Below are 20110 nucleotides of genomic sequence, written 5' to 3' on the forward strand. Positions count from 1 at the left end.
TTAAATATTTACTTCCAGCGCCACAAAAAAATTTCCAACTATTATGCCATCAATATATATAAAATAGATGATACACGTGATACCAGTAATGGTTAATTATCTGACTTTGATCAAGTAGTACCTACTACCACAATCTATAATAGGTGTCAATATCAGTTATACTACCCCAGATACTGAATAATCTTTATAATTGTGAGCATTCAAGCAGAAATTTCATTCATTATTAATTTTTTATTTTAACGCAAAGTTTTAAATGCATTAAGCATACAAAGGATTCTTATGGAACTGTAAGAGACTGATAGCCTTAATGCAGTTAAATCAATCAAAAAAAGTTACGTATTTCTTATGTTTTTACAATATATTACTAACTCAAAATATGAGACATTTTTAGAATGGCTTCAAAAATGCATAAAATAGTTTGAAAATGAAAATTATTTTTCTTAACCTTTTCAAGTCTATTCTTGAATGTTTTTAATTAATCAATGCTTTAGAATTTATAAGTCAACAAACTGGTTATTTTAAATAAGGCAGATTAATATAAAGTTTTATTAATTGGTAAAAATTTTTAAATACACATAAAAACATAAAGTTTAGAAAAAAAATGCAGATAAATATAAAAATGCCTTTAACTTTTCAAAACCAATAAAGATTTTTGAAAATTAACTTTTTTTCAACAATGCCGCAATAAATGCAATAATAGCATTCAATAACAATAAATATATTTAAATAAATAAAATATGAATAACAAAACAATGTCATTTTCTAATTATACAAGAGAATAAAATAAGTTCATTTCTTAACAACACAAAATAACAAAACATTCATTAAATATGAGACTACAAAACAAGTTGAAACAATTCGGTTTTAACAAATAGTGAGAGCTGTCAAAGAAGTATAAAAAGATTCCAGATTAACTATATTCCAAGTGCTGAATTTGCAGATATGGGCTTTTCACAACTTGACAAATTAAATAAAGTCAGGGTATCTGCTACATTTTAGATTCTTAAATTCATGACTAATTCCTAGATTTTTTCATGACGTACCGAAGTTACTATTTTCTCCGACAAAAACACAAGAAATTTAAAAAAGCATTATAATAACATAAATTTAAATGATAGGTATAAACAAAACTGTTATACTCTGCATCGTCATATTTAAAGATTTTAAATTTAAAAAAACAGTAAAGAAAGAGTTGAACCAATAAAATATTTGAAAAAAATACAAAAGCAAAGAATTTTTTTCTGTAGAATTATATTCTAAAGATACTTTTCTTGCTCATCCGAAAGGAAAGAAATACTCCTGATTTTTCTGCTCTCATTTCAGAATTTTAAAAAATTTGCCAATGACTGGCTTGCTTCAGCTACAATTTTAAATTGATAAAATAAAAAAATAATAACAAAAATTCTGAAATCGCAGAAGTTTAAAAGAAGACTCTAGAAATGTTTTTTTCTTTCATTTTTTGAAAGACCATAACTTTTAAAGAACATGATAAAAACATTTTATATTTTAATAAAATATGACTGTGAGTGGGGATTTTATTACAAATTCAGATATTCGGAACACCATGAAATGGAAGGGGGGGGGTATTTTTAAATTCCATTTTAAAAATTAGATTTAGATTAGACCTAAATCCATGACTTTCCATGATTTTCTTTAAAAAAAAAAATAGTTAAAATCATGACATTTCATGACAAATTTTGTTCAATACCGAAATTCATGACTTTCCGTTATTTTTCAGGCGCGCGGATACCCTGTAAAGTTTTAAATTAAAAAGTGCTTCCGAGTGAATTTACATGGAACTTTTTGGCAATAAAAACTTTTTAGTTTAAAATAGCAGTCTTAACAGTAAACTTCAATCTAGAGCTTTACAAAAAGCATATATTTAATATTTTGCATAAATGCTTTCATAATGTCTTGAATTCAGGCATAGGTGCAGAATTGAGTTTTGTAGCCCTTAATGCCATTGCAAAGATACAAGAAAGAAAAAATTGTTTTAACTTGGATGCAAGTTTTTGCTCTCACAAATAATTTTATTTTTAGAAATCATTTAAAGATCCTTTTTAGTTTCATGCACACTTTTAAAAATTAGAAAATGCTATCTGTTAGAAAAAAATTAACAATCTACATTTTAGAATTTAAATGAAAAATCGCTCTTTCAGAGAGAATACAATTTTGAAGAATCAATCTGTAGGTGTAGGAATAAATTATAATAAATCAGAGTCAAGTCAATTAAAAAATGTACCCTAAATCAAAGTATTTCGTGGAAGCTATAAGGTAAGCAGTTAAGTTTTTTTTTTTTAGTGATTTAATAGGTATATGTATATACATATGGTATTTCGTAATAACTACCCTTAATGTAAATTTTTAGAATCCTCATCAAAAATGAAGTAAAAAAAGTATAGGCATTAGAGGTGGCAAATTAATATTTAAAGGAGAAAGGATTAAAAATGTTATAAAGATCCGCCATCAAATCACTCATGTGAAAAACAAGAAGAAAAAAATCAGTTTGTCTGTTGAAACTTTAAAGAGTTTCAAATTATTGACTTTCATATTTTCTCTCTGTCTTCTAGGAACCGAAAAGGTTTTGATATTTTTTGTAATTTCTTCCTCAGTAGTGATTAGTTAGATTTTCATAGCACTATCGTTCATTCCTAGCATAAATATTAATATGCAACTTAATGAGTACATATATATATATTTTTTTTATTTGACAAAGATTCTAAATATATATCACATGTTAAGAGCCTATTATGATAAAAATAGTGACAAGTTACATACAATTAAGACCTCCAAAAAAGTTGAGAAATTAATTTAAGAGTAAATTGGTGACTTCATCAAGTGATAAAAGAAAAATATTATGAATTTCTTTTAAAAAAAGAAAAGATGTAACTTTTTTTTTTCTAATATTCTGAAACCAATTGCACTCTCTTACACTAAGACTGAGTTACAGAAGTCCATTATACTCTCCTCTTAAGATTGAAACACGCTTGGAAATAAACCTTATTGGCAGTTTTATTTATATGCAGAGTCACACCATTTTTGTCATGTTTTGTGTTGTCGTTGTTCCATCAAAACACCTCTACTAGTTTATATTAATCATTTTAACTGTACACTAACTGAAACAATAGTAAAATCAAGAACTACAAAATACAACCCATAGAAAAACATTCAACGTTTCATCTTGCAGCAGTTGTCCCCTATGAATAAATAAATACAAACTATACTTGATGAGAAATCACAACCAGAATAAAGCTGCCCAATATGAGAAAGTGAAGCTCACAAGAGTACATTTCACAATTTTGCTGTCGGTAAAGATAATCTGTCATTAATGCTAAACTGTTTTTTATGTGGTGGTACAAACACATCTGAAAGAAAAATAAATGTAAATTGATTTACTTTCAAAAATTATGTTTTTCAGAAATCAATAACAGAAACAAATAAGGGTGATTAAGGAAAAATGAATGGCACAAAGTATAATAATTTACTTCAAAAGTTTATGTTAATATATTTGCCAGATACCAGAAATTAACTTACATAAAAATACTTTTAAAAAGTAATGAGTAAAAGTAGAAGTACTTTAAGCAAGAGTAACAAGTCAAAATTTTAGATTTTAAAAAGTAGCCGTTTTATAGTACCTTTCAAAAGTTCAAAGTAACCATAAAGAAAGATTATATAGTAGGAAAAATTTATTTAAAATGCAGGAAAATGTTACAAAATTAATTGAAATAATAAACAGCGAAAATATCTAGAAACAAAACGAGAAATCAATATTCAATGTTTGCATATAAAACTACTTTTAAATAACATAATTAAATTAAACTAATTGTGAATTTAATAATAACTATTAATTCTTTAGAATTTTTTTTTATACTTTCAGAATTTGTAAGAAGTAAATTAATTTGCTGAACAAATTTGATAACATTTTAATTTTAATTTAGGGAAATGAATAAAAATATTTTTTTTATCATATACAGGTAACCCTGTGAAATCCATTAAAGTAAAAATTATATTTAATTTTTACAAAAGTCAAAAAAAAAATAATTTTAGAATTTTAACTAATAAAATAATAATTTAAATTTGTTATTAATTTTTTTTAATAATCAAAAATTGAGCATAAAAGTTTTATTTTTAATATTATGGTGAACTAAATGTTTATATGGTAAAATTTAAAAAAAAGAGAAAAGGTTATTTTATTTCAAATCAGAGAAATAATAAAACTCTAGAATTCTTTTTAATGACTACTAACTCAGTCTTTAATAATTTTAAAGTATTCAATTTAAAATTAAAATACGAGATTCGAACGTAATCGGACAAGTTGTTCTCGAAAAATAAAATTTTGAATATACGATTTTAAGATATAAGATAAACAGATTTTGAAGAGAAGTTTCGAAACTTAATGTAAGGAAAACCAATATCAAAGATTGATCATGCGCTTTCTCTTAAGCTTTCTTAAAAAATAAAAAAAAGTTATAAAGTTTGAAATCTATATATTTTTTATGAATGGAACGAAAATAACTTTTTCTTAGCACTATTAACAATAACATGTAATAAACACTAAACTACTTTATTATATTTTCTCAATAAATATCGATGCTTGAATTGAAACATTAGAAATTTTAACATCAGTTCTTTTCACAGCTGTGTATTTAATTTCAATAACAATACAATAAACAATGACACTATTTAATGACATCATTTATTTTTAATTTACCAATGTAAAAATAATTTGTCATAAAGACAATTGCTTGAAGTAATACAATTTTAAAGCAAAATGAATGATTAAAATCCCAACATTTATTATTTACGACTAACCAAGAATACCCATAGAGGAATTTTTTCAGAGGGAGATAGCAAATAGAAAAAAACGCATCAAAATATTACAAAAATCATGTCATTTTTATTTAATTTTAAAAAATACTTTCATTTGTACCATTGGAAATGTTCGAATACAATTTCGATAATTTGTTCATTTTTACCAGACCAAAGGGTTTTAGTGTGGAGTTCAGTTTTTTTAATATTATTACAACTTAAAGTTATACTTTAAATGATATATAGTATAAGTAATAGAAAAAAAAGTGTTCGACTCTTATAAAAATATTTTGCAAAGCGTAAATAAGTTGTTTATCGCAAAAATGCAAAAAAAAAAATGTATGAATATTTAAAATTATTACCTTTAAAAAAATTTTACCAATTAAAATTTTAAAAAAATTAAAATTTAAAAATTTCAAAACATAATTTTTAATTTATTTGATTTTAAAAGGGGATGGATGTGAAAGAATTTAATCAATCTGAGGAATATAAACAAATTGGGTCACTGCATTATTTAGAAAATGATTATTTACAGTCATTGTTGCTTTTCATCATCAAATAGAAAATAAAGATTCATTTTCAAAATGTAAGGACAGAAAACATCTTCAAGTGTGCATCTTTCATTTGTTTTTATTTTCCAGAACATTTGATATTAAATTGTTTGATTCCTTCAAAGTAGTAGTCAAACAGAGAAGTCTCTTTTTTGTTTTGTTTACTTTCACCTATTACTTTACGATCTTTCTTCTTTCACGCAAATTTTTGATAAGTGTGAATTCTATTGTACAGATTTGCGAAAAAAAATTTTCAGAGAGATTTTCACAACTGATTAATATGAAGTTAAACAAGTATATCTAAAGAGAAATCTACAGACAGCTGGACGACGGGAGTTTCGAATTTCTCACCAAAATTGCTTTCTTTCCCAACCAGTGATTTTCTTTCCCCCCCCCCGCCACCCTCTCTTTTTCATTAAATTACAATCCTTAAAAGTATTTGGATAAAGAAATTAACTGTTAAAGAATATATAATACATTAAATTTATAAATTATAAAAAAAATGTATTTCAAAATATAAATTTTGAAAAGGAAAGTTTTTGAAATAGTGCAGAAAAACGCAACGATTTCTTGTTACAAATACTTGTACTTTTTCCTAAAAAAGGCAATGAAAAATCAAGTAAAAGTACATACTATTTACTTTTACTTTTATTACAAGTAACAAACGTAAAAGGTATTACTATGTTTGGAAATTAATGACAAAATAAGAGTGGTAATTGTTAGAACAGCTAAGAGAAGAAAAAAAATCTGTTTGAAAAGTAGGAACTAAAAATAAACAAAATAAAAATAATTTGTGGAGTAAAAACTATAAAATAAAGGTTTAACTTTTTCAGGTATTTACTTTTTCAATAAATCTAGAAACATTACATTTATTTTTCATTTTAAATTATTAAAATAAAATAAAATTCCACAGAAATTATTAAAACTCTACAGGAATTGATAAAATAAAATTCAGAATCATTAACAATCAATATGAAAAGTTCTCATTGTTAAAACAAATTTAACCATACATAAGTTACATTAAATAAAAAGGAATACAGGCAAAATAAGTACACAATACAAAATCTTATATGAACAAAATACCAACAGTATTGAGATAATAAAGTATCATTTGAGTTATAAGTATTTGTGTATGGACAAAAGTTGAATAATATGTCTGTTATACTTAAAGTTTCGATATCCTTCCAGCATATTGCGAGTAAATATGATACCCAAATTTATAAATAAATATAAATGTTTACATCAAAAGCAATCTTCAATTGATTATGAGGTTGAATCATGGCAAACAAAAAAAATCAATGCTAGGTACCTAATTTTTTAGAGCATAGATGTAAAAAATATAATACTTAAATTAACATATTTAAAAAATAGAAATACAGCTTTACAATTTAAGGTGTTAGTATTATTACATAAGTAACTAATGAAAATGTTAATTTTTCAGAACTATAATTATTCAAATAATTAGCAAAATTATTTTTGAAATTTAATGCCTGATGGCATTTTGAAAATTAATGATAATAAAAGTCAAATTATAATATTAAAAAATGATAGAAAACATAACTCTTATAGCACACATTAAATAACATTTATTAGTTACATGAAGCATGTTGGAAGAAACCACTTCACATTTTAAAAAGTAAATGTTTATACATAAAATAGAAAAATAATGTATTTTTAAATTAAGTGAAAGTTTTAAAGCAAAATATTTCACTATTTCAGAAGAGTTGACCTACTCATGAAAATCACATTTAGAACCTTTAATTTGTCATCAACGTAAACTAAATGGGGAGAGCATGAAAATACAAAATGAATGGCAATTAAAAAGTTCTTTGGATTTGGAAACCTGCATTTTAAGGAGTGTTCATTCTGACCCTTACTTTTGAAAAGTTTTTCAAACAAATTACACAAGTAAATGCTTTGTCTTCCAAGGACCGGGTTTTAAGCCGGCTTTTCACCTAGAGACCTTTATTTTAAGGATTTATACAAGACTAATGAAAGAAATTATAAGTAATACAGTGATGAAGATTGATTTTTAAATAACATATAAAATACTGATTTCACATTTATTGCAGATAACATTCATTCATTAAAACTTATAAAACATACAAACTTTAGGATAAATATATACAAAATCTGCATATACAGTTTTCTGATGCAAGTTTCTCTGTGTAATACAGTAAAAAATGAAACTAAAATTGAAAAAAAGAAAAATGTAATAAACATTAACCGACCCACTTTATTCCTTCAAATGTTAGAATTGACACCCATTATTTGATCAAATAATAATGATACAACTAATACCCAAATCAATCTACCATACAATTTCACTAAACTATATTAAATTTTTAAAAAAATGCTAAATTTCACATTCTTGCTGTGATACTAAGAACAATCTATTCATACTGAGTTTTAAAAAAAATCAAAATTAATGATTAATAATATTTTTAAATTTATTAAATATGAAACAGCTTACCTAAATCCATTAAGATGTTTGCAATGGTGGAATGGCAAGAAGCCATGATGACTTTGTTGTTCCTGTTGCAAAACAAAAAGGATTAATTTAAAATATTATGAAAGACTTATTAATTTTAGCAAAATATTAGTAAAGTGTGTTGAATTATGCAAACAAACAATGTTTAATCATTTAAAAATATCATGTCAATTTCTTTGAAAGGGTCAGTCATTAAAATATACTATACGTGAACATGAATTTTATTAAACCTGAAAAATAATGTACAGGGTAATTATAAAATAATTCTACCAAAATAAGATACTCTAGAAAGCATTTACTTTGAGTGAATGGAATAAAATTATGTATGTAGATATAGTGTGAGCAGCTCTTACAGTTACAGTGAAAAAATTACATACATATAAGGGTGAAAATTTCAAAAATTTGCAAAATGCTTTTTATCGTATCTTCTCAAATGGGCATGAAAAAGGGTAATGTTTGAAAAAGGCCTAGCATCATAATTTCTTGTTTTAAAAATAGTGTCCCAAATCCATTTATGAGTTGTTTTCTTTTTATTATTATAGAGTATGCTACAATTAAAAAGAGTGATGCAATTTGAAAATTTCATACTTTTGCCTCTTTATTTATAATTTTTTTCTGATCATTGAAATAGTATAACTCTTTAGAAGGTAATACGTCAGCAAAGTTAATTTACAATCACTGAGTATTTTTTAACTATATATCGGGCTGGAAAGTTCTGTCGTATTTTAAAGAAAATATTTGAATTCATTTATAAAAATATGTGTTTAATATTAATCAATTATATATGCTCTGTTATTTGTTACAACCTGTTGCCATCTTTCAAGTAACCTGTGAATTCCTGTTCTGTAGAAGTTCTCGTCCTAGGAGTTAAAATAGTCAGCAACCGCCTTAGAAACATTTTCAAAAGACTTGAATTTTTTCCCCTTAGATAATTTTGCAGAGATCTGAACAGGTAATAATCAGATGGTGCAATGTCAGGTGAATACGGTGGGTGACTAAGGATTTCCCATCCTAACGCATTCAGTTTTTGTAGTGTCACCATTGCAGGGCTGCCACAGAAAAAAATGAACAAAATAGTTGCTTTTAGTAGCCTAATGCTGGCCTTTTTCTTTGATAGCTGCATTCAATTTATCCAGCTGATTGCAGTATAGATCCACGTTGATGGTTTTTCCCTGTTTCAGCAACTCGTAGTACACTGGACCTTTCCTGTCCCACCACGAACAAAGCATTACTTTTCGTTGATGGACTTATGGCAACTGTTGCTGATGATGTTCCTGGTTTGCAGTAAGATTTTTTTCTTTTAATATTCTCGTAAAGAATCCACTTTTCATCTCCAGTAACCAGCCTGTCCAAAAATGGCTCCACATTGTGTCTAATCAGATGTGATGATCATTCTTACACGATCAGACAAATTCTTTTCCGTTAATTCATGTGGAACCCAAACACTTTGCTTTAACACAAATCCAAGAGATTTAATGTGATCTCCAACAGTTGTATGATGAATGTCAAACTCTTCTGCAATTTCTCGACTTGTTAAATGTGGATTATTTTCCACCGTGGATCGAAAAGCAGCATTATCGAACTTGGATGGTCGTCCAGATCGATCACTTTCTTTGAGGCTCAGATCCCCGAAACGAAATTTGCTAAACCATCTTTGATTATTTGAACATTTACAATGTTTTTCAAATACCGTACATAAATTTTTACATGCAACCGATGCATTGCTTCCTTTTTAGAATTCATATAAAATGCAGTGTCATAAATGCACTTTACCTACTGACATGTTTTCACTATAAATATCACAAGTAAATGATGAAGGGTAAAAAAGGGCATCTTTTATATTATACAGCAGCTAAAAAAACAACAAAAAAAATCTGATTGACTCATTAGGCAGGTGTTTTTTTTTTATTTACAAGAAAAATCACCTGCCTATTTAAAATGCGACAGAACTTTCCCTCCAACCCAACATATATATATAGAGAGAGACAGAAAGGGACTGATTAGATGTTCACTAATAATTAAGACTAGGGACATTTATTTGCAACACTTGTTTTTCTGTAGTTTAAAAATTTTGAGGGAGATTTATCAACCTTCTGCACAGCATCCTTTGAGCCTACTTTCTAAAAATTTAAAATTTATCGTTCAAATGCATTAGTTCTGACTAAAATAATACATTTAAATTACTGTGCTGATTGGCATTTTTAGCAAATAAATTATATGTAAAATCCACCAAACTAAAAATTGGAAAATTTTTTTAAAAACTAGGCTAATTTTTAATAAAGAATTAATTAATAAGGAATTTTTAAGTAAATAGCATATTTTTTCCCATGTAAATATGAGTAGTGGAGATATAAAAAGATCACAAGTTTTATTGTTAATAAAACTTTTTTCAGGTTTTAAAGAAAATAATAGCAAAATAAGATGTTTCAGTTGCATATCCGCAATTCTTGACTATTTTTATTTCATTCTACAATTTTATTTTAATTTCTTTCACTATATTCATAATTAGATTATCATTTGTTTTCAAAAACATGTTAATACAAACCTACATTTAGTATATCTAATAGCTTAATTGTGAAAACATGGATAATTGTTGCGGTGTGAATTTGTCTGTTGAAATGATGGAAGCTGTAAAATTCTTTAACACTATTATCCTCAGACTATATTGAGTTTTTACGAATTTTGAGAGTTCTCTCGAAGATGATATTATTTTTCAATTTAAGTCTTTGTTTTCCTCCAAGAATAGGCCCTCAATATATAACGCATTGATGTCATTTGCCTTATAATCAAAATGAAACAATTATTAATGATGGTTAATCCAATAAAGATTAATTATTGAAGAAAGAAGTGAGTGACTTACTCAGAAATTTTGGACAATGCTCCTTCATTAATGAGAAAAGTGATGCAGTTATTTACAATATCTAATGAGAGACATCTATAATCAGTGAGAGAGCCATGAATGATTGCATTTTCAATCTCACTCTGACACTCCAGGGAAAGTTTCTTTAGGTCGGAATTTATTTTATTCTCAATTTGGAATAAATGTTGAGTAACAACCTAAAAGATTCAACAAAAATCAATTGAACTGCATTCTACACATTGATTAAAAAAGTATCAAATGTAACCATTTTTAATATTATTCCTTACTTGAACATACCATTTGACAATAATTTCTAACATGAGAGAGTGAGAGAAATTTAGGAAATAAAAAATTATAGACACTTTTTTTTAAGCAATTGAAAATTTATATAAAATGTAAATAGAAGCATTATAAATTTTAACTCCACTAAAAATTTTCTAATATGTAGTATACAAAGTGTCAAACAAAACGCTTACATGATAAGGTTCATAAAGATTTTTATGGTAGAGAGTTCTTTAAAAAAGGATTAAACTATTAAAAAAAATGGGGGAAAAAACTCAGCAATTAGTAATTAGTAATAACAAACATACAAATTAGAACATGGCTTTTAAGGTCAATTCTAGGGATTTTATTAATTTAATTTTAAAAACAACATCATTCCATGAGTTATCAAATTACTGTATATATATAAATAAAACATTTCAAAGATTTAAAAAAAAAAAAACTAAATTGTGACAACCATTCTTTGTAGAACGGTTTTATATACAGTTCGTCCTTTGAAACACTCAGAATGATGATGAGGACTTATAGCATTATATATTTATTTTAGATTCTATGTTATTACGCTCAATTTTACAAATATACAAATATTTAAATCAAATAAAAACAAAGTCCAACTTTTTATCTCAAGAGCCCCATAGCTCCCTTCTCCTTTACCTACAATCTATCAGTATCATGTCCATAATGAATTTCATTTCTTCCAAAAAGGTTCTTCTCATTTAACTCTTTCCTCCTCCACTATAGGAGTCATTCAGATGTGTGGGAGTGGAATCCTGACAAACTTCAAAATTTCTCAAAATGAAATAATTTTTAAAATTAGGTTTTACAAAAAAAATTTATATTTATCAGGTTCAAATATTTTAGTTGAGTTAATTTTTCACTTCAATGTAAAAAATATAATTTTAATATAACTAGATATAAAATCAGGGGCCCCTGACTTGGGGTCGTGCATGTGAATAAAAATTTCAATACAGGATTTTTAAATTGTGTGACATTATTAAGGCCTTCAATAGCCAAAAATACATGATGAATTGGGAGTTTACATGAATTTTTAGTATTTATCACTGAAAATAGTGACCCATTTTGATCAAGGTCAGAATCCATCCAGGAACACAGATACCCTACTTTAAGCAGCAGTGGATTGACAATACAAATAGCAGGCGATGATGTGAATAATTTAGAAGATATCTGGACTATGATTAAAATTGCAGACTAAAAATTACTTCAATAATATCTCATAGAATATAGATAATTTCAGAAAGAAAAGGAAAATCAAATTGAAGATAAAATTTGAGAGACACACTTACATGATAGGTTTGAAGGAAATGGACTATTAAAGAACTCAAAAATTGAATTTTGTGAACATTAGACTCCACTGGTATAAGTTTCAAAGCCTCGATTGAAATGATGTTTTCTTTTTCGAGTGAATCAAGAGCGTTTAAAAAATCCTAGAAATAGAGACTCAAAATTAGACACAACTAATCAGTAAATTTATTAGTAAAAACTTCAAACAAAATTTAAAGTTATTATTCAAAAAACATTCATTAACTTCTATTAGTACTGTTATAAAAAATATTAAAACTTGATATCAAATTTTAATTCATTTAGAAAAAAGTCTTCCAAGTCAATAATGTGAGGAAGGTGTTGAGTAGCAAAAGCTATTCAAATTTAACTTACAAAATAATAATTAACTGAGAGAAAAGATTAAAAAAGGTTAGGATTTTAAAATCACAATCAGTAATGGTAGTAATTGCAAAACCTGAGTCTTCGCTGGAAAAAAAATACATTCTCATTTAATAAAAAGAAAGGTCTTTACTCACCCACAGCAAATATCTAACATAATCATTAAATAAAAGTGATCACAACTCTGCAAAAAAAGCTATCCATTTTATTTCTTAAACATATGATTCACACAACACAATTTTTTTATAGCCACAAAACATTATTTCTGAAGCACAGCAACTATGTTGTCAGATAAGTTCTTGCAAAAAATATATAGCATCACCAAAAAAAAAAAAAAAAAAAAACGAAGTAGATAAAAAAAAACAAAAAAAATACAGTGTGACAAGATTGTAGGAAAAACATTGCTTCTTAAAATTGGCAAGGAATACAACACTGCTTGGCAAAGGAGCAACCATGTGCCGAATCGAAATCAGGTAAAAAAAAAAAAAAAAAAAAAAGTTTAAAAAGGGGTTAAAAGATTAGGAGACGTCAACTACAAATTGAATGTTCTAGAGATTTTCGAGTTTTACTGACAAAAGGATCAAGTTAACTGAAGGTAACAGCATTTCAGGTGTTGACAGTGAGTTTAAAGACTTGAGGAGGTAAGAAATTCCAAATACAAAAGATTAGTGAAGGTCCTTCCCATGCCCATGGAATTTTCGTGAGAAAGCAGCTTAAAAGGGTAACTGCTTATATAATGAATAAAATAGTAAAACATTAAATAATTAAATTAATAATTAATCCAGGTAAATATCAATCATTAAAAAAATATATAATTATTCTAATAAACAATTGCTTAAAAAATTTTTTGAACAATGTATTGTAAAAACAAGATATTTAAATATAGTTAAGTTCAGAACATAATGACTCAAAATTGATCACATGAATAACATAAAGAGGTAGTAACATTATTTTACTCAACTAATTAACGATTAATCTTTAATTCAAAAATAATACTAATTAAGAGTGATGAAATAATTCAAAAATAATACCATATTAAAAGCAGCAAGATTAAATCAATGCAATTCATTACAAATTAAATAAAACACATTATACTTCATCTATTAAAACACATTATATCATACTATACAATCATACGATTAAAACACATAGAACACCATCTGCAATAAGGTGATACAAATAAAAATATACTTCTATGACAAAACAAAAATATTACATATGTGATAAACCAGAGGGTTTCTGGGGAGGAAATGAGTTTTACGCACAATGTTTTAAAAATATTATTCTCTGATTCAGTCATTTTTACATATTTTATTTTAACGATGACAAGACTTATACTAATGCCTTACTAATTTGTTCATGTGACACTGTCAGGGATGGATCAGCAGCATAATTATTTTGGAACAGATGGATCGTGGAAAAAATGGATTATTAAATTTAAAAAAAGTAATGGAAATGCAATAATGAACTACTTTTCAAAATTTATTTCTTCTAGCTCATACTATATTTAAATATGCATTTTAAATAATTCTAGAAAGGGAAACTGTTTAACATGGGAACAGCTAAGGGACTGTTCTGATATGTTAAAAATTCTGATTGCAATCGTTATTCATCATTGAAAGACATTAAGATGATGAAATTTTTGACTCTTTTTAGTGAAATAGAAGGAGAACTTACCAAAAATTCACTGAAAAAGCAACATGAAATATTTAATTAATATTTCAGAAATAAATTTTTTTTTCAAACAATAAAATTAGCTTCAATATAGCTTATTGAGTAATGATTAATAATCAGCATAAAAGAAATTTGTAGAAAGATTGCTTTGAATTTAATACCCAAATTAATAAGTGTGTACAAAAGAAAATAGTCATTTTGCTTTTAAATAGCAAAAAAAATGCCAAAAAAAGGCTATTAGTAAATTTAAATGAAATTTTATCATAAAATAAACAATAAATTTTAAAATTAAGAAATCTAGAAATCACTAAAAAAATACTGATGACAAATATAAACACTTAGATTAGAAAAATACCTCTTCTGATGACATTCTACTAAACACAAATTCACGACGAAGTAATTTTCTTAAAATTTCATATTTCAAGAAGACATCACCTGTGAAAATTGAAAACCAAAATTATAAAATAAAAACAAAACAAAAAATTTCAAAATTCCAAATAAAAAGTAAGAAACACTTCTATGATTATTAATTTTTAAACCATAAATTTAAAATACAAAACTGTGGTTTTATCCTAATGTTTATGTTAAAATAATAGTTTTTAAATCATAGAAGAGTTATATTCTTTTTATTTTTTCACTAAACTGATAGTATAAACACAAATTAATTATGTAAAAAAATATGATGAAAGCATAAACATATTACTATAATATATTACTTTTTTTCGCATGCACTTATGTTTGAAACAAGATTCTACAGAAAAGTAGCTTTAATTTATCTTGATATTTTCTTTCCAGATTCATCCAAGTTTTTTAAGGCTGAGAGAATTTTTTATAGAAAATACAGCTTTTTAGTACTTTTTGATTTACAAATGTATTTTTTGGAGGCCTTTCTGTAATTCTTTAATTAAATAGTTATAACTTAAAATAAAAAATATCACAAATAACAAAAATCCAAATCCCTCCCCTTAAAAATGTTTTAAGTGTCAATTTTAACAAACTGAAGAATCCTTAGATATATTGGTTTAAAAAAAAGAAAAGAATATTAAAACGTCTTGTTGGTTCAATGAGCCAGATAGAATAAAATATACTGAAAGTGCTAATAATATGTTGCCTGTGGTCATTGCACTTCTTGCCCTTGTTGTTACTGTTAATAAATAAACGAGATTTAAAAATATAATAAAAAATTATAAAAATGTTAACAAATAATAAGATAAAAAAATGAAACTAGGCATTTTCAGTTAAAAGAATTAACTAAGATCTTAAAAAAGCGAAACCAAATATGTTGTAAGTACCAAAAGTCATGTCAAATTAATTTCATTATGTTCATATGTAATTTAAGTTTTTTAATGTAACTAGGGATCTAAGCTCATAGTTTGTTTCTCACCAACCCCGATGATTGCTCCGCTATAATAGTTGCTTCCAAGCACAAAAATAGTTTTTTTTTTCTTTTAATTTAAATTATTCACTTAAAGCATATGCACTTAAAATTTCTGCTTGCTGACGTTTATGGCCCGCTTTCCACAACTAAATTATTATTTTTTTTTTTTTTAAAATTAATGCTTATTTTGAGTCAAATTTGCTTGGAAAAAAGTATGAAATGTCTCGTTTGACTATATTTTCCTTGTGATACTATTAAGATCAATTAATGAATATTAATAGTTTAGCTTAATAATAATTTTTTTTTTAAATTAAAAGGTTGATTGTTATAGCAAATTTGGTAAATTTATAACTGTAATTTGATATTTTTGTTACTAGACAGGCTGATATATTGAATAAAATTTGATCAAGTGGATCATTAAGTCCTAAATCATGAAATAAATCTCTTCAACAGTAATTTATAATAGCATATTAATGGAATTTACACCAAAAAATAATAATCACAAAACAGTTTAGTTTAAACACCCATTCAACTATGCTAATCATAAAATGTAGCATAATAAGGTAATATCATAGAATTACGTTGTTATAAAGAAAAATTCTTTTAGTTTAAAACTTGTTATTCAGAAAACAATAAAGCGTAACAGTATTAGAAAAATAAATATTGTATTTAAATTAGGGATATAAAAATATTTTAGAGGAAAACAACAAATATATGATTTTTATTAATTTCATTCTGATAACAACAAAAAGTATATGAAAATTAAAGTGGAAAAACTGGACCCTATCGTGATTTTCGGCCACTAAAAATGTACGAATATTGCAACACCACCATTACATTTTTATATATAATTAGAGACATACTAGTTTTTTATAATTCTTGTAATGTACAAATACAATTTTTGTTCTAATCATGACACAATTCCCCCCCCCCCCCATACTTAACAGTTTTTTAGACCAAACATTTATTTTTTTTAAAAAAGGAGAATCTCTAAGGGGACGCATCACAATCTTCTCTTAACCTGAAAAAGCAAACTCTATGAAGGGATAACTAAAGCCTGATAAATTTTTGAAGGTTTTTTTTTAAAGTAAAATCATTGTGTACTTTAGATAAAAAAAATATTTCCGTTTTTACACATTTACTACAACATAAAAGAACGCATCTCGAACTTTCAATCGTAATGGTATCAAAGAAATTTAAACACACATTCATTCATGAGAAGAAAGAATATTTCATGCTTTTCTAGGAATGTGTAATTTAATGAGGACCCATTAACAGTATAAAAATTCGGTTGAACCCATTTCTATATAGAGGCAATACACACAACAGTATCAATAAAATGCTACCTTTTAAATGAACATTCTGTTCATCACACATCACGGCTAGACAAACCATGCAAATATTGACCAATAGCTGTAGGGCTTGGTTGCCATAATGATAGGCAAACATTGCCGGAATAGCAGACCTGATGCTGGCGTCAGTGAGTCGTGATATACTGGATGTGGGTGACGGACACTGGACAACACCCTCTTTGAGTGAGATGAATGAATTGGTCACCTGAAGAATGTTAGAATGAAGTTCAAGCTGCTCAGACACAGAATGGTATAAACTTTTTTCCCCTACAAAAGAAATCACGATTAAAAGAAGCCGAATGAAGCATTATGCTATAAAATTAGTATTTTGGAACCTTCATAATAAACAGATTAAATAAAACGTTAAATGACTTTGATGGCAAGCACCTAAGCTTTTTCTAAATTTTTGATTTTAAATTAAAAAATTTCAATTTCAAAAATATTTCCTGTTAAAGCATAACAAGGAGAATTTGATTTTGATATTAAGAAAAGATGGATCGTAATAAAAGGTATTTTATGACTTTTGAATGAATTAAACTAGACTTCGAAACATGAAACAATTTTCGCAATTTTCAATAAAAATAAATTATTTATATATTAGGTAAAAATAAATTATTTAATTATATTTTAATATTTAAATATTTATTTTTTACTTGACATACAGAGGATTACTAGATGGTTAGTTTTTAAGTTTTGTAGCCTGTAACCTGTATAAAGAAAAAGTTTAAAAAAAATTTCAAAAATAAAAATGAAATGATATTTAAACTAAAATGGATTTCTTTCAAAGACTTTAAAAAAATTTAAGCAATAGCAAGAAAAGAAAATTCAACATATCAATGTTAAGATTTAAACTAAAAATTTAAATAATCTTATTATCTAAAAAGGGAAATAATTGATTTAAAACATAAATGTAAACATCAATAATTAGGATGATTTATTATGCCTTAGATATCAGAATCGAGACCTTTAAAATAATTATGACAATAAAAAGAGGGGGGGACTATAAAAATTTACTTAATTTATTAGAAGTAAAAAAAGAAAATTTTAAAAAAAATAAAAATACAAAAAGAGAACTGAATTTTTTTTTTTTTTTGATTTTTAACTAGTCTTAATGTCAAAAATATGTTTTCAATACTATTTAATTCTACCTTATAATAAAGAAATTTTGTGAACAAAGTAGAAAAGAATCAGTTACATAAAATCATATTACATATGTAAATTAGTAAATGGTCTCCTGTTAAATGTTAATTTATTATTGAATTCCTAATCAAGACAACCATTATATAGACTTAAATATGCAAAAAATACGAAACTTGGTTATAAAAAAAGTGTAAAAAAACCTTGGATAAAAAAATATTACTGCAATTTAAAAATTAAATATTTTATTAAAATTAGCATCAATATTTCAAATAGTTAAACTATGGGCTTCGCAGATCAAAGTTTCTAATATACTCCAATTGCTTGTTCAAAGGCTATTGGAATGATAAATGAATAAAACATCACTAATTGTAAAACATCACTATGTGTAAACAGTTAAGTCTAAATATTGTCAACTAACAGACCTGATTAGTTGCAGAGCCAATGTTTTTTGCTGCCAACACTTTTATAAAGAAAGGTAAAATTTAAATAGCGTTGTTTAAAATATAATAGGAAAATCAAAGATGTTTGTTAAACAAAATAAACAAATACAATAATAGCATGTCATAAGAAATGTTATAGAAACACTTACCCGTGTGAATATAGGTACCACTCCTTTTTAAAAGATCTTGCATCCAAAGGGTATAATCTAGAAGAGTATCAAAGAGAATCCCACCATATTTTGTCACCTCAGGTTGGCCTATAACGAGGCATATAATGGGAAAAGGTGAAATAATTAAGTTAGATTGATGCGAACGTATGATGACATTTGCTAAATCTCCACACAGCGTTTGTTCTTTTTTAACTGGTACAGATAAACTCCTATTTAAAATAAAATATACATAAGTATACACAAAAAATGACAATTTTAGTACTACACTACATTTTATTAGTTTCAGGGATGAGAGTAGTCAGAAAGTAAAAAAGAGGAAATACAAGAATGAATATACAATATATATATATATATATATACACAAAAATTTGACAAAAAAATGCGATTTTTAAACTTGTAAACGATGTGATTATAAATCCCGATGATAAATTTTAAAATTGTATGAGTATGAATCACATGCCTGATTTTAAATTGAGAGAATATGAATCCCGATATGAAACTTTTAAATCCCGTGAATATGAAACTCTATATCGAATTTAAAAAATGCAAATCATGATGCGTAATTTTTAGATCACGTTAATACGAATCACGATGCATAATTTAAAATTGCGCGAATAGGAATCCCAATGTCTAATTTTTAAAGCACGTATAAATACGAAAATCAATGTTTGATATTACAACCGCAAAAACGAATCACGGCATTGGATTTTAAGATCGCGTGAATACGAATAACTACATAGGGTTTTAAAAGCACGTAAATACAAATCGCAATATAGGATTTTTAAATCTCGTAAATAAAAATCGCAATGTACAATATTTAAATCGCCTGAATAAGAATTGCAGCGTTCAACTTTTAAATCAGGTAAATGCGAAAATCGATGTTTGATATTAAAATCCCGTGAATATGAATCGAGATATTTGCAGAGTCTGAACTTGAGATTTCTAAAAGGCTTGTTTGTATTGTTTTTGCTTAGACATAATAAATAAAAATGTGCAAGATTAATTGAATGAGCAAATAAATATTTTCACAGCAAATCCACCTGTATTTTTTTTCTCGTTTACTTTTACGCCAGAATACAGGAAGCAGCGACGTCTGAATTGCGAAAATACGAGCTAACCGGCGGGCGGATAAAAATACGGAAAATCTTATTTTCTGTACGTATAAGCGGAGAAAATAGATATTGCTAGAATAATAGCATATAGCGGAGAAAATAGATATAAAGAGTTAGCAGCTAGGACGTAGTTTGAATTTTCTGTTTATCTTTGAAAATCGTAAATAAATA

General features: G+C 26.2%; 1 protein-coding gene across 1 annotated transcript in view; it reads right to left on the bottom strand.

The window, feature by feature from the left end:
• Positions 1-1657: 1657 nt before the first annotated feature.
• Positions 1658-20110, bottom strand: part of Gnpat (dihydroxyacetone phosphate acyltransferase) — a 39704-nt gene continuing 21251 nt past the window's right edge. The window contains exons 7-13 of the mRNA XM_016051544.4: positions 18807-19036; positions 17072-17344; positions 14703-14782; positions 12298-12438; positions 10712-10908; positions 7834-7895; positions 1658-3365 (exon numbers count right to left, since the gene is read on the bottom strand). Of these exons, the coding sequence (XP_015907030.1) occupies positions 3292-3365; positions 7834-7895; positions 10712-10908; positions 12298-12438; positions 14703-14782; positions 17072-17344; positions 18807-19036 (1057 nt within the window). The 3' untranslated portion in view covers positions 1658-3291. The remainder of the gene's footprint in view (positions 3366-7833; positions 7896-10711; positions 10909-12297; positions 12439-14702; positions 14783-17071; positions 17345-18806; positions 19037-20110) is intronic.

The sequence above is a fragment of the Parasteatoda tepidariorum genome, chromosome 9, assembly GCF_982258835.1.
Source record: "Parasteatoda tepidariorum strain Cologne lab strain chromosome 9, Ptep-v5.0, whole genome shotgun sequence".
Classification (NCBI taxonomy): domain Eukaryota; kingdom Metazoa; phylum Arthropoda; class Arachnida; order Araneae; family Theridiidae; genus Parasteatoda; species Parasteatoda tepidariorum.